The sequence below is a fragment of the Melanaphis sacchari genome, unplaced genomic scaffold (genome assembly GCF_002803265.2).
Source record: "Melanaphis sacchari strain LSU unplaced genomic scaffold, SCAv2.0 Contig32_pilon_pilon, whole genome shotgun sequence".
Lineage (NCBI taxonomy): Eukaryota > Metazoa > Arthropoda > Insecta > Hemiptera > Aphididae > Melanaphis > Melanaphis sacchari.
Window position 1 is genome coordinate 1,032,094 of NW_020271199.1, and position 22,250 is coordinate 1,054,343.

Here is a 22,250-nt window from a genome sequence, read left to right on the forward strand (position 1 = left end):
TTTATATAGCTATAACTCAATTTAAAATAATATCATTAATAAAAACCTATGTAATGGCCTAAATAAAATTTAATTTTTACCTTTAAGTTTGATAATAGGTAAATTTACTCCAATACTAAAATTAACAACATAAAATGGATTCTGCTGAACGAAAATTTGGTATGTTGTATGTAAGACAGAGATAACACATTCGGGTGTGGTGTGCTCTTAAGTTGTAGGTGTCGGGATTTGGAAAATAACTCAAGTCGCTTTAGTTACTGACACTTTATTATGTTGTAAAATAATAATTGTACATATAAAGATGTGCCGACGACGATCGTATTTCAGCATGAACTGATCTCACCCGCCGCTGGCCGGACCGGTCCCCGGTCGCGGACTTAGATAAGTAACCGCGATCGTTGCGATAACGACCGCGACATACTCCCCCCCAAGTCCACGAGACGCGACTGCCACCCTGATGGCTAGGTTGAAGGCATGGTGGCCGTCACCTCCATTTCCTCAATCAACTTCTCCACAGTGGCGAGCTGTACCTCTGGCATTGGTAATGTCGTTGGTGCTGGGGCCTGCATCACAGCTGTCGGCTGCTGCTGCTGCTGGGCCGGTGGTTGCGCCGGTGCCTGCTGCTGCTGCTGCTGCTGGGCCGGTGGTTGCGCCGGTGCCTGCTGCTGTTGGATCAGTGGTTGCGCCAGAGCCTGCTGTAGCTGGAAATGGCCCCGCCGGTCCCGCACGTCGTGGCGCTGGTACAATGATGCCAAACGCCTGGACGGCACCCATCCGGAAGTTCCAACTCTAAGTCTTATCTCATGTTGTGGGGTCGCCTCCCGCGCGGAGCGCCGTCCCTCGGTGAACCCCCGCTCGAATAGCGCCCACGCTGTTGGGTTAGCCCGAATTCGTCTGAACGACGCGGTTGCTGCACGTTCGGCCGACCAGCCGCTTACAGTGTCCTCCGGACCATCGTCCGACAACCTCCGAGCCTCCCGCAACAGCTGATCCGCCATTTTCCGGAGTTTCTCCACATGTGTAGCGAGCATCCCCCGGGATGGCCTGTGTTTGCGGGTCGAGGTCGGTTGAGTCACTCTGTCTGCCATCTGAAAATAAGTTATGGTTAGTTAATGTTCTCTTACGGTTTTACAGCCCGCTTCATTGCGGAGACATATAATTTGTTAGGGTGTTTACCCTCTGTCAAGAACACTTCGGTTCCTAGCCATTTATCTAACCTAACCGGTCCTAACCATTTCGGAGCGAACTCCGTATGAACCCGTTTCTCCATGCTTGACAGCGGATGCGCTTTATAATAGACCCAATCCCCTACTGACAGACGGGTTCTGTCCGGAGATTCTGGGTGTCTATAGGTTCTAAGTGTTTTCTAGCCGAACCCATTCGGGCGGCTCTTCATCTCTACGGGAGCATCGTCCGGTTCCACCGAATGCTAATCTGGACCTCATATGCATTTTTTTCTGGTATCTGGGCTGACAACACGTCAGTTACCCCAAACCGTACTGATCTAGGATCCATCTTTTCTTTAAATCAAATGTACCTACTCTTCTAGTGCTAGGAGTTTATCGGCCTTGGACCCTTCGGTCTCAATACCACGCTTCGATAATTCCCGGTTAATATCAATAATATTTAATTTAACAATGCATTTACTTGCCATTATGGTAATTAACTGTAATTACTTTTATCTATACCCGTAGCGCCGAGAGAGCGCAAATCGTCGGCGCATCCAAATAAAATCACTCCGCGGTTTCAAGGTCTAATTTCTCCTACTAAGTTGACTGGTTTAATTTAATTTAATTAACGATTAACGACGACGGTCGACGATGTGAGTCGATTATCCGACGGTGGGAGTCACGTTGGTGGGAGATGCGCGAACTACGACGAGTTTTGGTCGCCGCCATCTTGGGCTCTCTCGGCGCTACGGGTATACCTAATTAAATTATAATAGATACGAGATTAACTTTAGTTGGGATATCGCTGGTAGAGATACGTATTTTCCAACCTATGAATAGCCTAAATCAAATTTAGCACTGCAGGAATTACGCTAAATTTCGCAAATTCTGTCAAAATTTACTACCTTAAGTTAAACAAGTACTTAGTATTCTAATACACACAATTAAATCGAATATCTATTAGGAACCGGTATGTTCAGGACACCTATGTAGGTTCTTTTAACCCGATATTTGCTAAATTATTTTAATTTACGTAAAATTAATTTTTATTACAATTAGCACTTACCTTACTCCTTTTTCCGACTGCGCCAAATGTAGGTATCGGGATTTGGAAAATAACTCAAGTCGCTTTAGTTACTAACTGGACACTTTATTATGTTGCAAAATAATAATTGTACATGTAAAGATGTGCCGACGGCGACCGTACTTCAACATGAACTGATTTCGTCCGCAGCCGGCCGGACCGGTCCCTGGTCGCGCTCTCGCGGACTAAGATAAGTAACCACAGTTGTTGTGATAACGACTGCGACAAAATGACATTGATAAATAAATAAATATAGTCTATGCGGAATAAGATCGTACCTCGGCGGCCGATTTCTGCGCATGGGCGTGACTTTGTTCCACTGCGCTAGCATTACGAGCTTTCGTGGTGGCATCTATTTGTCGCGAACGAAAACTGGTCGCCGCCGAGGTACGATTTTATTCCGAATAGACTATAGTTTCGTACAGTGACGTAGCCAGGATTTTTGTTCGGGAGAGGCTGATCAATTTTTTACATAGCTGTGGTTTACTTAGATTCTTCTATAATTTGAGCATGCAGATGCTGAAGTTTTATTTTAGATTTTTATTCCTATAACCCTTAACATATATTGATTTAATATACTTGTATACTTAAAATACTTTGGATATTTTATTTTAATAGTTATATACAATAATTTTTAAACTTTCTTAAAATTTCAGTGGAGGGGGGGCTACAGCCTCCTCAGCCCCCCCTGGCAACATCACTGGTTTCATATTTATAAGCGTTCAAGATACAAATAAAGAGTAAGATTTTAATTTATTTTTAATTATTAAGTATTTTTTTTTTATTTATATTGTCAACAACTTTGGTTATCATTCAAAAGAATCCAAATTGTTGATAATAATGTAAACCAATAACTAAATATTTCAAATTATAATTTTTTGTTTTTTATTATTAATTGATTTTATGCTATTTTTATGTTTTTTTCTTTTTTGAGAATTATTCACATTTAAAAATTACTCAAAATATTTTTTTTTAGTAAAAGTGTTAGGTTACTTATTTGTTTTTTGAATTTCAACAAAGTAGGTATCAAAAATTATTTTAGTGAGAAGTACTTAATTTATCAGTGAATATCTTATATCGTAAAAACTTGATTTTAAAATGCTTTAAAAAAATATATGACTATTCAGTGTATTTTTACTTAAGGTATTAAAACATGCATACACGAAGAATTGTGTATTACATTTTTAAATATAGGATATAAAATGAAGTTTTTTTTTGTAAACTTCTAACTATTAAATTATTTGCTTCTTCATCAAAGTTTTGAATTTATGTATAATCTTGTAAAAATGTATTGTGATTAAATATTTCCAATATTTTTTATTGGTAAATGTATGCACGGAAAATAATATGTGTATGGTATACCTATATTCATTATGGTTAGGTATAACTTTCTAAATGCATAATTATACATTAAAATATTTTAATCTGTTAACCACATACTTATAAATAAGTATAGATTTCTGACCTTATGGTATTAACTTTTTTATAATATTATTATGTGTGTGTGTGAGTGTGTAGGCATGACAAGGGTATGGTTTATTAAGCAGTTTTTTATCGTCTAATATTAGTTAATTGTGTAGGTGTAATACACACTTCATCTTATTGTTTTTGATTTGAAAAAAACATTTAAATTGCAAATGAAATAAAAATTGTATAGTGTTTCCCATTCTGTACTTTTTCAACGTTATAGATACTTAGACGATTACATATTTATATAATTGCTTATGTATTCTTCTTTAACAATATACTTTAACTTAATTAAATTTATTGCTCAACATTGTATTAAATAAAATCAGTATTGCCAATAGGTTCAATAAGATTTAAGGTTTATTTTTATATAAATAATAAAATGTCCAAATGGGTTATTTGGTAGTGGAATTGCTGAAAGATTTGAAATTAATGTATTTGGGTGAAATATTTTAATAGTATGTTATATTTCATCATTGAATATTCTACAAAATTTGTTTTTACATTAAATTAATAATATAGTATTCATTTTTATAAAACAAATAAATGGGTTTATACTGAGAAAAAACTAACTTGATGTGGCTATAAAATTATTTAATTAATTATTAATTTCATATCATAAAAAAAATAACTCAACTTTAATTTTTCAAATCTTTAATGTACAGTCTTGGTTATATAGTATAGTATGGTAAACAATAGTCATGTACAAAATAAATAAAAGTAAAATATTATTATTTTCTTATAATTAATTAAGTAGGCAAGAATACAAAATTAAATTAATAATATTGTAAATAATAAAACTAAAATAGGAGTTTTTAAATAAATTAAAGTTGATTAACACAAAGGATAATATGTAATGCGGTATAGTATAGTATAATATAATACACGATATAAAATTTAAAAATAATAATAATAAATCTTTAACAATTTGCTTATAAATCATAATAAACTGACTTGAAGAGTTGGCAAGAATCAAAAATACTTTATGAGATTCAATACAATAAGAGATAGGAGTTTGGTTATTAATAAATGTTATTTTAAAATAAAAAAAATATTTAAACATCTATTATTTTTACTGAAAAATAATTAATCTTAAATAATGACTATTAAAGTTCCGTCTTAATATTTTGCATGGGAAGTTCAGGTTCACATTGACAGGATACTTGATTAGGACTGTTTGGACTACTTATTACTGCATCCATATTAGGACGGACTTCTACTGAGGTCAAAAATTTGCTATAATTCTAGAAAAAAAAAATAACAATTTATTAATAATAATAATTTTTACTACAATTAATAACATTTTTAATATTTATTACTACAATCTATACAAAATATAATTATAATTGATGAAATTAATGATGTTATTTCTAATCAATAAAATATAACACAATGTAAAATTTTAGACAGTTATGTTGACATTTTTTGTTATAAATTCCTTGAAAAATATTACACTATCACAATGTTTAATATAGTTTTTTTGGTAAATATTTTACCATAAAATAACAAATACAGTAGAATATTTTTAATTTAACACATATAGAACCACAGTAATGTCAGATTATTGTAAAAAATAGATATTATTTATACAGAAATCGGGTACAAATTAAAATTTATTTGTTCTCTTTATACTTTTGAATTATTATTAAGTTTTTAATTTTTATTGAAATTTCAACAATATTGTAGAAACATTTAATTTAATTTAATTATTAAAGTTTTAGTCCAAAAATAAAATTATAGTTGGATGTGGTAAAAATATACCAGATTACTGATAGTGCGGGAATATCAAAAATGTACTATGGTTGAAAATATTGAACTGTTTCACCATTCATTAGAGAAATTGTTTTACCAAAATATTACTTAATTTGGTGAATAACAAGAAAATTCTTATTATAAACTATACAGTCAATGCAAAACAAGTCATAGTTGAATAATATTTTTGAAGCTGAAATTAAAATATATGCTAATAAGAATTAGAAAATATGATCAAAATGGTTATTATATTAATTGCTTATATTATAATTAAGGTATGAACATTATTTGTGTTTTCACGTCTTTTTTAAAATGCTTATTTTAATTTTTTAAATTGTAAAGTTTTACGTAATCATAATTTGATTAAAAATTAAAACATCTTAAAAAAACTGATGTATAAACAAATATGTTTTTACCCTTAAGTTTGATAATTAATCAATTCACTCTAATATTTAAGCTAAATACATCAATAGTTCTATTAAATGTCAATTTGTTAGTCATGTTTAATAAAACAATATAGGTATAATATTCTCTTAAATTTACTTGAAATAACAGTAAGTAATATCCCAATATGTTATGAGGTGCTAAGTGTTCTCTTGCATATTTTTGGCCATTTAATGATATTTTTCTCGCAGTCTTGTCATCACTCATCATAATATCTATCAGATTTAACAAATCATCTAAATGTCTTTTTACTGGTACGTAATGAACCCATGGTAACAGTTCTTTATAAAAATGTTCATAGTACTCAGATTCTTGTTTGAAAACCAACGAATCACCCACTAATAGATATGGAAACCGATAAGCAGCAACAGTACCATCAATATTTAATAGATATTTGTACTAGAAAATAAAAATAAAAAAAATAATGATATAACTAGAATCATTTAATAGTTTAATATAATAAGTAATTTTAATAATACATCAAAGAATTTAAAGAAAGAAATAGGCTTCTTTCCTGGACCATATTTTTCTTTCAAATCTTTATAAAAGAAAAAGTTTGTTATCGAAGCATTCAGAATGTCTTCATTGTTTTTACTAAGTTCTACTAGATTTAACCTATGTTTACTAGAATCACGACCCATCCAAAAACCTTTTTCAATTTTTTGTGACCATGGTTTTTCAATATTTCCTTGAACTGATAACATATCTAAGGTTACCCTAGAAATTGAAAAACACATTTTTATATTAACAAATACAATAATAATAATAATAAAAAAAAAAAATGATTAAAAACAAGATTATTTACCTTCCCATGTTTTCAAGTGCTGATTCTGTAATATCATATGTAGGCATCACAATATCAACAGAATAATTTGATCCACACCAAGAAAATAAAGGAAATAGTTCTTTAGGTGATGATAAAGGCCAGTCTCCCAAATTTACAAAAAATTCTAAATCTGGTAAAAATACCTATAAATAATTGATTTCAAAAGACAATTAACTTCAATTGAAAAGGTAACTAAAAAATAGTAGATATAAAATTCAATTGAGGAAAATTAAAATAGAATAATTGAAGGCATTTACAACACAGTATTGCTATAATAGTTTTCAGCAAAAGTGGCCCTCGATGTTGCTGCGATTGGTGGATGTTATTACGCAGGGTTTACTTAACAGGCGTAAACAAAGTGCAGAAAATTTAAATTATCTATTCATTTGTGTATATTATAAAATTAATTAAATACCATTATTTAAGTGTCAATGTGGAAAACTACTATTTTTCTGAAATAGTGTTACTAGTTGCTAGGCTACTATTGCTGAAAACTACTTTAAGTCATCTTAAATACAGTGATGTGTTCTGTAAAAAAAAAATAATTTTTAATCAAATTGTCTATAATGATTGTAGGAAATGTGTAATTGAAATTAAATTAAGCGCATTCTTATAATGATCTATTAAAAATATTTAAGTTTACTAATGATAAAACTAATGTTTCTAAAATTTAATACAGAGCTTCTTTCAAGTGCTTTTGTATAATGCCTTTAAATATGAATGAGGATATTTGTATTAAGAAATGATCATGAATAAGTAATCATAATTTTGAAGACATATATTATACAAGGTAAAGAAAAATTTTTGCATCAAGAATTTATTTGTTTTAAATTATGTAATTTTTTTTTTTTTTTGTTTTTAATTTTGTATTATACAATCTGTAAATATATTATTTTACAATGAGCATAAGTGTTGAAAAAATAGAAATAGAAAAAAAAAATAAAATAAAAGGAACTGATGACTTGAGCGAAGGATCCATCCAGCAATGGAACTTCTTGAAATTGTGAATGGGTTTTATTCAGTCAGGAGATCCCAACACCATTTGCGCTTTAAACATCTTCCAGGGTCACCTGGGATGCTGAGAGTGGATAAGTTTGAGATTAGAGGATTGCGGTGGTTGGAGAGATTTGAATGGAATCGTTTATACAGAGTTTTGGCTACATGCTGTACTGTTGGAATAGAGAGGTCATTATGGAGTGTATCGTTTGAGACATAGAAGGGTGCTTTGGTAATTTGTCGAAGGCATTTAGATTGGAATGTTTGAATTTTCTTTATATTTGATGGTTTGGCCGAACCTCAAAGTTGTATACCATACGACCATATGGGTTTTAGTAGTAGTTTATTTAGGAGTATTTTGTTGGTCAGATTGATGTGTTTAGATGTTAGAAGGAGACGTAGTTGACGGGATCGGTTATTCAGTGTGATACGTTTGGTGTGGATGTGGTGAGCCCAGGTCAGTCGACGGTCCAAGTGGAGGCCGAGATATCGGACATTTTGTGTGGGTGGATTGGGTAGGTTGTTAAGGGTTATGGTAGGGCAGTTCCTTAGTTCCTTAGTTCCTTAGGTCTTAAAGTGAAAGTGCAGTGGGTGGATTTTGACTCGTTTATCTTGATTCCCTAATCTTTGTACCAGGTTTGGAGTAGATTTAAGTGGATTTGAACGAGGTTGGACGCTAATTCTGGTTCTGAGTTAAGCGCCATAATAGCTTTATCATAGGCAAAGTCACCTGTGATCGTATGGTTAGTTGTGGGTTGATCGAAAATGTATAGATTAAATAAGAGTAGGGCTGCTACGGCACCTTGGGGGACTCCAGCATGGATGGGATTTATTTCGGATAAGGCTGAACCAGAGCGCACAACAAAGTGTCTGTCTTCAAGGTATGACTTGAATAATAGGTAGTAGTAAGGTGGGAAGATGGATTTCAGTTTGAAAAGGAGGCCTTGGTGCCACACTTTATCAAAGGCCTGAGCCATGTCTAGAAATGCAGCAGTACATATTTGTTTTTTTTCTAGAGAGTATGAAATTACACTAATTAGTTACTTTTGAGTTAAAAAATAATGTAAGATTATTACTTTTGTATTTTGGTAACGATAAAAGGAATCTGCAAATATTTGTCTTTTAATTTTGTAGCTAATTAATTTACTCAATTATTTTTAAAAGTAATTAACCCAACATTGCTAGAATATAATTTTTTTTTCTTAATTTTGGTTTTTGTGTAGCTAAATAAAAATGCATATATTATAATATGTTTTAAATTAATTAAATAAAAACCTATTCATGATATTTATTTTAAATTATAAAATTCATGATGAAAATTATTTTACCTTTCGACTTAATGACAGTAATAAATTATCCATAAACATCTTAAATCCTGTGTATTCTCCATAGCATTTTCGGAATATCTGAAAATGTGATTTATAAAGGTATAAAAAATGTATTTAATGCATTTATTTTATCTTATCTAATATTTTTAATTTCATTAATTCTACTTTCTAAAAAGTACTTACTAAATTATTCTTTACAACATAATGACAAACACTTGTGCTGTGTGGGTGTTGACTATAAAATTTAGCCATTTTCCCAAATACAGTTTTAAAATTTACATTCTTAAATTGATTGAGATCATTATTGATTTGTTCGATGTTAGTTCTGCATTTAGTATTTGATAACCATGTATCAATTGATACTTTTGAGCAATCACATTCGTCTGGATAAATTGGTCCTGAATTATACATTAATATAATTAAAGACATTTATGATTAATCAATATACATTAATATTTAATAAAAAAAAATACACAAGTTTGACATTGGTAAGCTATATTAAATTTAAATTACCTTGATCAAAATGATTCCAGTACTTTTTTAATGTTTTTTTATTTTCCACTAATATGCTGAATTCATAGCAAACTTCATACAATTTATATCGGACTATAAATGATGCATCTTTTCTATCCAATATATTTGTCCAAATGCGACAATTATTACCATTTTTTGTTTTACCACTTATTAGTACATTAAAGTCTGCAATATTAAATCTGAAATATTTTTAATAGCAATAATATTATATTATATAGGTTTATACTATTTTTTAAGTATAATAAAATATAATAAATTAATATATCCTCAATATCGAGCTTTTTGCTCTCAAGACTGCCATAAAATATTTCAATACTTAAAATTGAACTTGACTATGATTGATCTCAAAAGCTTAAATAGGTATCTCAATCTGTGTTAAATAATCTCCATAATATTAAGAAAAAAAACAATAATTTCTCATGTTTATCAAAATAAAAAAATCATTGTATTTGGAATACATAGTATATATTTCATTTAATAAAACAAGATGTACTCTTCTATAAATTAATTCATAATTCTAAGTAGATTCATAAATGTTTTGGGCTAACTAAGTAGTAAACAAAATTATAAATAAAGTATTTTTAAGATAAAGTTTTAACTTGGGATGACTTGGTACAGTTTTGAGAGGAAACCATTCCTTTAAAGTCCCCTTCTCCAATTTTTGTCAAATATGTTCTTTTGCCCATTATATGGCTAATATTAGTAATAATATTATTAATATTAAATAACAAAGCTTAATGAATACTTAATTTGTTATGTTATTATTTAAAGTAAATTGGTATTTAACTTAGGTAAGATTTCATGTAAAATTACTTACTTTTCCTGGTCATACTGAACATAAAAGTAACGAGCTGGCAAAACAATTAATGGATTAAGACCTGGTCCCCAAATTGATGTGTCGGCAGAATGTAATCCATAAAATTTGGAAACGGCATATATAAGTATCAATGTAATACTACTGAAGGTACACATAGTGATGTTTTAGAGGAGCTGAATGGACCACCTCCCACACATAATGGATTGACAACAAATTGATTGAAGAAGTGTGTAGTGTTTAATTACCTACAGACAACAATTCAGTGGCCACTGTTGCTTGCTTGATAGACTCAGTTGTTCATCAGTTTTATATATTAATTTTTCTGTTTTTATCTTTGCGATTTAAATGATAACAGTATCAGCCGGTTGTGATAACGGAATCGGAGTAAAAAATTAATAGGTATAATATTATAATAAGCAATTTAGTATTAGAGGTACCTATTAAATATTAATTATTATTATTAACACTGTCTCGATGGTAGTTGATTTTTAATAGCCAAATATTTATATTTTCATAAAATTGTTGGCGTTCCGTATAAGCAACATTTTATTATTTTTGAAAAAATACTAATATAAGTTGGTAGGTACCTATTACTATAGATAGGTATCGAAAATGTCCAATTCTAAAGATGAGTTGAAGTGATGTTTTGAAATTTGTCCAAAACATATATTTAATAATACAGAGTTTGGTAAGTTATTCGTTGCAGTTATAAACATTAAGCACTACGCAGTTATCTAAAGAAGCTTTATTTAGTTTAATTAAATAATTTGAAAATGTTCATGATTTTGATGAATTTTGTGAACAAGTAAACTTTAAATGGTTAAATATAGGTACCTATATATATCTAAATCTAGCCGATGTATTTTTAATACTTTTAAATAATTATACCTAAATTATAATAAAAATTTATGACTTATGACTTATGGTAAAAATGTTTTATCGACATTTATAGAGAAATAACTAAAAAAAGTTTGAAAAGAATCAAAATATCCAAAAAATTATATCATATTGTAAGAAATGATACTATAAACATTTGGTGAAATTCTAAGGGTCTATGATTATTCAGTTCGAACAACAAAAATAAAAATATTATTAATGAACAATTTTGTGTTATTGATTGCATGGTTATCAAATTTAAATTCCAGACACTTCTAAAAATATGTTTGGATATATTGTGCTTAATTTTTTTTTTTTTTGTTTCACAATTTAATGATTTATAAAGACCCTTGTATTAGTTGTATTATAGTATATTTTTTATAGATATAATTATTATCATATCTAACCGAAAATAACATGATTGGTTAAATACCCTACACTAGCGAAAATAACCAAGTGGAATTGTTATAGGTACGTGTGAAAAATGTCTAAAAGGAAAGTCTCCCATCATTAATCCAAAGATTGGGCTATAATTTTTTTCAAATCATCATAAAAAACGATTAAAATTTCAATGTTTTTTACTTTTCAATACACTCTAAAACGACTAAGAATCATTCTCAAATATAAAAAAAAAAATACTCTAAAATCCTATTTTAAAAAAACAAAAAAGTCCAAAATTAGTTTTTTGTGAAAAATTCGCTGTTTTTTCAAATTATTTTTATTTTTACAATTGTTTTAAAAAAATACTGTGAAATTATTTATTTTTTCCACCCACCGTCCACAAATACCTATAAGATATTATTTACTATTCTCGAAGTCATTAAGATCAAAATATATTTTTATGGATTCAAAAGACAATAAAATAAAAAATTTTAAGAGAAACCACTTAAAAGTAAAATACATAATTTAATTATTATTTATTAATGGTAATTTTATGAAATATTAGTACTAAATTTTCACGTGCAACGTGGAAGTACCTATGTAACTTATATTTTCAAAAAAAAAAATATTCGAAATAGTGTTAAAAGAATGTAATAAATTAGATCATAATGTAATATAGTTTAATATGTATACGGTCCTATAATAATTTTAGTACATATCTATATTATAAATACTAAAAGTTACGTACATAGCCAAGTTGGAGGGGATTTGGATGCTGAAGTTTTCCTCTCTTGATATATTTCGAAGATTATTTTTCTTTTATATAATATGATTAGTATGAAATGTTTATATTTTTTTTGTGAATTCACCTTTATCACCTTTGCGTTTTGCGCTTTTGATATAGTGCGATAATGGACGTTTAAAATTACATATAGGTATATATTATATAAACACATAATATGAGTAAGTTAATATTAATTAATACATTACTTAAATATCATATAATAATTTATAAGTGCCCTTTGTATTGTGTATATAAGTGCCATTGTATAATAATTAGATAAAGTTGACATTTACTAGTTAAATATTAGTATATTTTTACCTACCTATTATAGTTCCTGCATTGTTCACTTTAGATAGGTACAAAAATTCATAATTATATAAGCAATTTTTAATCAGATTGCTTAATGTATAAAAACAATAAACAGATTATTCAAAATGTCATAATAATAATAAAGGTATTTTGATATTTTGGTGTCACATACTATATAGCTCAACAGATAATATGCTGTCACTATGTAGATATAATGCAGTTAATATAGACGTTAACTGTTGTCCAGTCACACTATTATATTTCCAATGGTCTATAATCTGTTTTGTATACAAACCTCAATCCGCAAAATAACAATTTCAAAAGATACTCAGGTAATTACTGAACAGCTAAAACTTTAGTAGGTTATATAATAGGTACTCAATTATAATAATTCGTACTGATTAATGATATAACATACTCATATTATATACATAATTCAATTTTGTTTGTTAATAGATTATAGTTTTATAATGAGTTTATTTAATTTCATAATGCTTATGTATTGTATATGTTATATTAAAATAAATTTGTATATTATACATATCAGACATATTTAAAAATTTTCTTTTTAATTTTACTTGTAATTTAATAAGGATACTTATCTTCATAATTAAACAAGCAAAAATCATCTTTAATTTTTCTATAATTCATTTTTATTCAAGTAAAATGTGTATTTTTCTTTTAATCGTGAATAAAAAATTTACCAGATAATGTCTTGTATAATATGCAGTATATACTAAAAGTTAAGCCATTTTAAATTTTTCTATAATATATATATCGTATAATAAAAATAAAACAAATTGTAAAAATAAATGCATTAAACAAAATATAGTAAATAATAATTGGTATAAAGTGGTAAGTATCTATATTATAATATATATAATTAATATTAATATATATAATATGTATTTATTAGTGTTGACCAACGGTACATTTTTAATTATCGATATCGATATTGATTTGTATATATTTATAATTATTTGTGTATTAATTACTTATTATTATTATTATGAAGTTTCTTCTTCAAGCAGTTTTTCCATCAACGTTTCTTTGAAATATATCACAGTATATCATGAATAACTATCTAGTAGATATAAAAGTAATAAAAAGGTATATAAAAATATAAATTCGTCAACTTTATTCATGTTTCGATATCGCGATATTCTTGATAATTATTTTTTGATATCGATATCGAAATTATCAAGAAAATACTCACGATATTGATATCGTTGCCCAACACTAATATATTTATAGCCTTATTGGTATTGAAAATTATTAATAATTTTTTTTCCAAAAATATGTTCAGTTTAAAATGCCAGTAACCAAAAATCACTTAAAAGATGATTTATTAGCGACCGGAAAACCAAAACCATCGACAATAAATGCTAACGAATGTTGTAGTAAAATGATTTATAACGAAAACGACCCTGTAGCTGCAGATCTGAAAACGAGTGAAGGTCCATCAGTTCCTCTGCGAATAGAAGATAATGTTTTATTGAGAAGCATGACGGCCAATCGAGGAATGATATACGTAAGTGCTATCATTACTGTTGTATTTTTCTAGTTACCTAATGGTTACTAAAATTAAACACTAATAAAAAATATCATTATGTAAAAATGTACAATAAAAAATAAATAAATATCATGCCTAGATTTTTACTTGACGTTTCTAAAGTAAAAAAGCGTTTTAAAAATTAAGGTACCTACATTATATATATCTATACGACTATACATCTTAGTCATCTTTAGGGACCGGATTTATATGCACAAAATATCTTCAAAATATGCTTTAAAAATGCTGTAATATGCTACAAAATACGCACTAAAAATTGAATCGAAAATATTTTATTTGAAGTTATGTAAACAAATAAATAAAAAGGATTTAAAAGTATAAAAAGTATTTCGTCATCTTCGCCATTTAACATTCTTTATCCTCAATATATTAGCCCATATTAATAAAAAATTAAAACAAAAATTGATCTGCATTAATATATTATATATATTTATTATTTTGCATATGAGTATATAATCGTAATTTTAGCAATAATAACTGGTCGTAATTTTATCGATATTATGTGGCTGTGAACGTAAAAATACAATGAAAAACAAATATATGTGCTGTAATTAATAATATGCACTATAAAACTACTAATATGCATTAAATATGCATTTAATAAGTAAAATGAGTTGTAATATGCAAAATACAATTAGTGTTTTTTTAATAAGAATAATCTTAATTTTATTCCAATACATATATGCATTTGCATATAAATCCGGTCCCTAGTCATCTTACATAAAACTATATAAGTAGGTAGCTACTAAGGATGTAGAATACCATCCATAAATATTATAATATTCAGTATTCACATTGACCATTTTAATTTTTAATGATATTCTTGAATATGTGTGGTTTGTAATTATTATATTTACTTATATTAAAACTAACTTTATTTAAATATTCCTTGGTTATTTATAATTTTAATTGTAGTTTGAACTTAATAAATAAAATTGGTAAGTACTAATAGGTACATATTATCATTTAATTTAAATTTTCGATTCAGTCACATAAAATAATAGATATTATTGTTGAAAAAAAAATGTGGATAGGTATATAGAAAGTAACCAAACTGCTGTACGCGCATGTTTAGTTAGAATTAACTTATCATTTATCAAGTGTATAATGTTAAGCATTAAGTAAATTAATATTATGGATGTATAAATGCGTTAAGTTTGAATTGATCATTTATTATAAGTTATAATGTTATAAATTTATAATAATTTATTATAATTCATTTTTTTCTATTGGGTACTATTAGTCGAACGATTTATTAAAAAAAAACTGTATTTATATATTTTCAAGATTTTCCGGTTATAGTAAGAGGTAACCTACCTATGAAAAATGTTGTATTAAATCTTATTAAATCTAAGTTATGAATATTGAACATTTTATACATTTTCAACTATAAAATAACTCACAATTTTTTGTGATTTTAATGAATTTTAATTTAAATTACTTGTAAAAATTTTTTTCTAACATATTTAAAAATTTATTCTTGAATTACTACTAAAGTAACAACTGATGTGGGATTTTGAAGCTTTTGGGGGAGAAGCTTTAACCGATATTTTATAAAAAAATTTTTTTATTAAAACTTGTAAATCTTAATGCTTATAAATAATTTAAATTGAATCTAAATGTTTTGAAAACTTTATTGGAATTAATAATTTAGGTTAAAATGGATTATTTCAAGTTTCTATAGTTGATACACTTTGAGTTATATTAAACAAATTTAAATCGTTTGATGAGAAATCGTTATTTTATGGTGAATAAAGTTTTTAAAAATTTAAACTACAGATGCTTATAATAAATATTTGTGCACTTACAATATAATTAAATTAAACATTTTCATAATGAAAACTTACACGGAACTTCGTATTAAATTTTTTAATTTGATGTTTGAGTATTAAACATATTATACGTTTTATGAATTCTTTGTAAATTTTCGTGATTTTGAGAAGTTTTTTCTTGATTCTAAATTTAAACTATCATAAAACATTATTATAAACTTAAGCCCGACTTTTTTTTTTGTTTCTATTATTAAATATTTATGAAGAACTTTGTATTAAATTTATGATAGATCATACTTTTTGTTATTAACTGTTATACACCAAAAGCTAAAAAAAAGGTTAGGTTAGCTGGAAATGTGAAAAACGCTCTTTTGAATAGTAGATGTTAAATAGATCACTGTTTTAATGGATGTAAACAATTTGGATTCAATGATATACTACCTATCATTGTATACAAAAATCGATTCTTGGCGGAGACAGATCATCAGTCTACATGACCAAGTTATGTACTTCATGGTAGTTTTTTTGATATTGCAGCTATTAATAAAAAATTTATTCTACTAAAAGTATTATGTTCGGTTAATTTAATGTTTGCTAAAAGTATATTGTATTTATTATATTTTATCGAAAATAATTGAAAAAAAAAAAATCAAACATTTCTTTTGTCTTTTAATGGGTTTAAAAAAGTCAAAATATTTTTAAAATTTTATCATGTATAGAAGAAAATAAAAAATAAATTTTTCAAGTATTTACGGTTATCCATTTTTAAATTACGAAATCGATTGAGGAGAAATAGTTGTTTAGAGGCGAATATCCAATTTTAAAAATATTTGAGCTATAAAAGCTTATAAATAATTGATATGAGTAATAAATAAAATTCAAGTATAATAATTCAAATCTATATAAAAAAAAATGTTTTATTTATTTCTAACTATAAAATTATTAGCGATTTTTTGTGATAATAAAATTATTAAATGTTTTTATAAAATATTGCGTGATAAAGTATTTTTGATATATTTTTATTAGTTTATGAAAAACGTTTGAGGAACTCCGTATTGTGCACACTATCAAGGTTTTTGGCTAAACATTTTTCATGAATTTTTAATATTAATCTTTTAAAAGTACAAATTAAATATAATTTTCTATCATAAACCATCATACAAATGAACATCTAAGCATTCGTGTACTAATACAAATTTTACCATGCGTATATATATGCTAGTATAAATATTTGGCAAAATTTCAAACATTTACGGTTATTTGTTTTTAAAATACAACAAAACCGATTTAGTCAAAAATTATTTTATTTAAAAATTCATATTTTCTCCTATTTTGTATTTTGAGTTTCCAAATTATTAAGAAATGTTCAGGGAAATTTTTACTTTTGCTTAAATCAAAATATATATTACTAATCTTTTGGCAGTAACTTGTTTATTATTATTTTTTTATGTGGTTGTATTTCAAATTAAAATTTTAAAAACAATTTTAATGTATATTATTATTTTTTCACATTATTAAACTTAATTTCTATTGCCCGAAATTGGTCATTTTTGTTGTCTATAAAATTAATAATACTGATATAACACATCATGGACCACAAAAGTAGGTAGTTTATAAAATTTAATATACTTATATACTAATTTAGACATTTTGATTATATTATAATAGTTTATTATTAATAATCAGTATTCAATAATATATAATATTCTATTCTATAAGAATTAGAAAATTTGGAAATCTGAGCACAACACACGATTTTAGTGTTCAATATATAGGAAAATGTTTATATTAACCAAAAATAATACAAAATATACTAATAAAAATGAGAAAAATAGATAAAATTAAAATATTTTAATTAGTTCAACGAAGTTCGAAAAATAGAAATAAAACAGAGTAATACTTAGGTAATTGCAATATTTAATAAATTAAAAATATTACTATCAGCATGCCTAATTTTATTTTTATATGTATCATTCTTAGTGTTATGCCACTTATGCAATATGATTATGAGTAGGGCTCGGATATAAATGCCCTTAAAAATACCAAAAAATGCATTTATGACCTAAAAATATCAAAAAATGTATTTATTATATCAACTCAAATTATTATGTAAAAAAAGTATATTATAAAAATTAAAAATTAAATTACATTAATTGCATTACACGCTTTTCAATAAGAGTTTCTTTAATGTTTTGAAACTTAAATTATCGATGGTAGTCTGCTAACAAGTTTTTATATACTGAAAATGCCTTGTCTAATTCATATTACGTATAGTACTATGTACCTATAGTACTTATGTTTTAATAAAGTCAACTTTTTAGTCAAAATACGAGAAATAAGTAAAAAATGTCCTAAATTATTAAAAATTGCATTAAAGTCAAAAAATGCCCCAAAAAATTTGTTTTTAGAACACGGGGTATACTTGAAATATATTTGTAGCTTGGAAAGCATCGTGTAAGACATTCGGAAAAAAATGCAAATGCATTGAAATTCGAGCCCTAGTTATGAATGATATGAGTATCAAAATGAGCAATGAACTTAAAATATTAAATTTGATTAAATATATAACATAATAGACAAAATAACCAATTATTATTTATTTTATTTGTTTTTAAACCGAACCACAATTATTAATCATATGTAACTTTTTCAACTATACTTTCTTGCTTTACACATGTAGTCAATACTCAATTTAATACACGTGCAGCAGTTACATCCTTGGCCACGAAAATTGGGAAATGTCCACAATATTTTATTAAATTTGTGAAGTATGTTGATTTTTAAAACAGTAATAATTTGATTCAAATATTCAATTTACGTTTCCCTTATGATTCTGGGCAGATACTTTGCATACGCTATACTTCCATATTATTTAACACTGTTATAATTATCATCTTCATTTTGGCCAAATTGATTGAAAATAGTGAACAGTTCTCAAAATTCGGAATTTCCAATTTACTCGTAACATCTACACACATATATATAAATTTATTTAATACATAATACAGCTTACTGATTATATTAATATTTTCTTATAAGTTATAATCTTATCTTATTAGGTATATATTTAATATTACTGAAAAATAAATAATTATACTATTATATGGATTTCTACTGTGTAGCAATTTAGCGTGTGGTATAGCAAACAATTCACAATGCCTTTGTCGTATTTAATTGGAATACCATTTGGTTGGCTGTTACTTGGCATATTTCAATATTTTGTGTGTATCGTCATTTTGGGCGACAGTTTCTTAGACCCATGGTATTTCACATGTGCTTGGATAGTGGAAGTAATTTCTACGTTCCCCGTTATTATGATTATTACAATCATTAAATGTTTGTACGTGCAAGTGGTAAGTGTGCAATATTTATTTATGCATTAAAATTATTATTTAGGTATTAAATATAATATTTTTTGTATTAAAGTTATAAAAATAATTAAATAATTAAAAACTTATGTGTTAATATAATATAAATTACCTATCTAAATATTATTTTGCAGTTTGAATGTTTATATATTTTCATTTTAATTAAGTAAATATTTTATGAGAACTCGTTTTTATAAAATTTAGGTAATGTATTCAATAACAGAGATAGGCACAAGCATTTTTCAGAAAAAAAATGTATTTGTTTAAGATTATTTTATTATAAATAAGGTTATAGGTTATAGATAAACAACTTATAATATATATATATATACAGAGTGATCCATTTAATATTAGATATTCATAATAAGAGTCTTTTATAAAGTGTATCACCCTTTTATATATAAAATATGTATTTAAAAAAAAAATTAATAAAATTTTGAACAATTTGGTAACTTGCCTTTATTTAGTTATTCATTACTTAGTCCACAAATTTATTTTTTAGTGTAAGATTTAAGAGTTTTATAATAACATTAAATAATTACTTAAATTTAAATAGGTAGTTAACTATAATATCTATAGAGAGTATAATATTATATTATTATCAATTTGTGTATATTTAAATATACAAATTATACATAGTAGTGGGTAGAAAATATTTTCAGATACCTAGTTTTTATCATTTTGGTTCAAAAAATAATTTATCTTTTGTTTGAAAGAAGTATTTAATATATCTAATTCAGTGTTAATATAATTTTTATTTTTTATTTTGATAACTTAAGTTTTAAGTTAAAGCCAAAAAACTATCAATTTCAAATATAATAGATAGGTATAGGCTCTTAATGAATAGTTAAAACTATCACGGCTATTATATAGTGAATTATTAGTAGGTATACCTATCTACCTACCTATAGAAGTTTATATTCATTTTTAAAATTCATTAATTGGTATTAAATTAAAATATCATAAACTACTCAATATTTCATAAAATTATTTTGATTTATAACAAGGCAACACAAATAAGTAAAAAAAAAAAAAATTAAATATTAATTATAATAATTGTTATTTTAGGAAATACTGGAACACTGTGAAAAAGTTACATGGATTGGTTTTACATTTTTACTTTTTCAAGGGTTGGCCATTTTAATACTTATGCTTCCAGTTAGCAATTTATTTAAACATATATTTGGCGATTTTTCACGACCGATAAATTTTTTTATTTATTGGATGATGTTAGCTCTTCCACACATCATGATTTTATGCTTTGCAACATTTGGTTGTTGTTCAAAAGTACATACAGTTAACACGCAATCAGTTGGAAATGTCATTAATCATTGAAGGATAATTTGGTATAATTATTTATAATGATATTATTATTCTATTGTTGATTTTTAGGTCTAAATTTTATTTAACTAATATTTTTGTCTTGATAAACACATTATTATATTACTAAGTATTTAATATTATATCATGATTTATGATAATATGATTTAAAATTTAATTAAAAATAAACTTATATGATTCCGATGATATTTAAGAAAAATAAGTTATACGTAAGTAGTAGCTAACTAAATAAAATTTTAACACCCAAGTACATATTTTAATTTTTTTATCGATAGTAAATACGAGCTATATATCCTTTCTCCCAAACAAAAAAAAATTCTGAAATATAGCCTTGTTGTTAGTGGATAATATACTTGAGTAGACCTACCTATTAATAATTAGTGTATTTAGTTTATGATTTTAAATTATAATGTAGCTAGGTGCCATGATTTTTTCAATATATATTTATAATTAAATTAAGTCATTATAGGTTAATTACAAGTAAATAATATTTGAATTGGTTAAAAAAAAAATGAAATTCATAAGATAATAAGTACCTACTAAAAATATATATTATACGTTGATACTTATTCTTATTCGTATATTAATTATTAAACAATATTTTTTTTATAATAAAAGACACAGATATATATCATAATGCAACGACATACCTATTATTTTTTCTACGTTTTTTCAGATGTTTAGATCGTTTTCACAACATTTCCGTTATGCTAATAATTGGAAAAAGCATAGAACTATGCAAGTGCATTTCGAAACAACTAATCAGTGGGAAGCAATAAATAATGATAATAATTATATTGAATATATTGAACTTCAAGAACTTAATTATCATCCAATATTTAGGACTAAATAATAATAATCTATAATTTCATATGTTAGACGTTAATCATATTTTTTAAAATTATAATAACGAACAAATAGGTATTTTTTATTTGTAATAATATTATGTTAAATAAAAATATAGTCAGTATTTAGTCATGTGTAGTACTAAATTAAAATTTACTACCTAGACAAATATGTAATATTCCTAGGTTTACAAAATTTTTTTTAACTTCAGACTTAATAACCTACTAATACATATACAGTAAACTCCATGGACTTAGGACTATTATCTTTAGTACATAACGCTGAATAATACAGAAACTACTGGTTTAAATTTAAATTTATATGTATTTATACTATATAATATGTATTATATACACATAGGTACTTTAAAATTTTAAAAAAAAGTCATCTACACTTGCAGTTTGAACAAATCACACTAAAAAGTTAGTTTTCATTAAAAAAAAGAAAAGAACGTAGATATCTTTAAATAGTTAAATTTCATACAAAAATGTAAGTAACTTGTACTTGAAAATATTATGGACTATAATTTATAGGTATATACAAATATATTTTGAATTAATAAATGAAAAAAAAAAATGGAAGT

The 22,250-nt window shown here is 26.2% G+C and overlaps 3 protein-coding genes across 6 annotated transcripts; 1 reads left to right on the top strand and 2 right to left on the bottom strand.

The window, feature by feature from the left end:
- Nucleotides 1–350: 350 nt before the first annotated feature.
- Nucleotides 351–2,273, bottom strand: LOC112596610 (probable global transcription activator SNF2L2). The gene is made up of 2 exons (XM_025342377.1): nucleotides 2,236–2,273; nucleotides 351–1,088 (listed from the first exon to the last, which is right to left on the bottom strand). The coding sequence occupies exon 2, from the start codon at nucleotides 1,086–1,088 to the stop codon at nucleotides 462–464; it is 627 nt and encodes a 208-aa protein (XP_025198162.1). The 5' UTR covers nucleotides 2,236–2,273; the 3' UTR covers nucleotides 351–461.
- Nucleotides 2,274–4,652: 2,379 nt separating this feature from the next.
- On the bottom strand, nucleotides 4,653–10,729 carry LOC112596532 (KDEL motif-containing protein 1-like). The gene is made up of 8 exons (XM_025342264.1): nucleotides 10,418–10,729; nucleotides 9,580–9,779; nucleotides 9,250–9,464; nucleotides 9,067–9,144; nucleotides 6,722–6,885; nucleotides 6,396–6,633; nucleotides 6,016–6,315; nucleotides 4,653–4,964 (listed from the first exon to the last, which is right to left on the bottom strand). The coding sequence occupies exons 1-8, from the start codon at nucleotides 10,570–10,572 to the stop codon at nucleotides 4,827–4,829; spliced, it is 1,488 nt and encodes a 495-aa protein (XP_025198049.1). The 5' UTR covers nucleotides 10,573–10,729; the 3' UTR covers nucleotides 4,653–4,826.
- Nucleotides 10,730–10,998: 269 nt separating this feature from the next.
- LOC112596578 lies at nucleotides 10,999–21,730 on the top strand. 4 transcript variants are annotated; one of them, XM_025342335.1, is made up of 5 exons: nucleotides 10,999–11,105; nucleotides 14,074–14,298; nucleotides 19,235–19,465; nucleotides 20,549–20,826; nucleotides 21,498–21,730. In XM_025342335.1, the coding sequence occupies exons 2-4, from the start codon at nucleotides 14,080–14,082 to the stop codon at nucleotides 20,813–20,815; spliced, it is 717 nt and encodes a 238-aa protein (XP_025198120.1). In that variant the 5' UTR covers nucleotides 10,999–11,105; nucleotides 14,074–14,079; the 3' UTR covers nucleotides 20,816–20,826; nucleotides 21,498–21,730. The 4 variants fall into 4 exon arrangements, with proteins under 4 accessions (XP_025198120.1, XP_025198121.1, XP_025198119.1 ...); XM_025342336.1 differs by lacking the exon at nucleotides 10,999–11,105 and adding an exon at nucleotides 12,543–12,609; XM_025342334.1 differs by lacking the exon at nucleotides 10,999–11,105 and adding an exon at nucleotides 12,900–13,099.
- The last annotated feature ends 520 nt before the right edge of the window (nucleotides 21,731–22,250 follow it).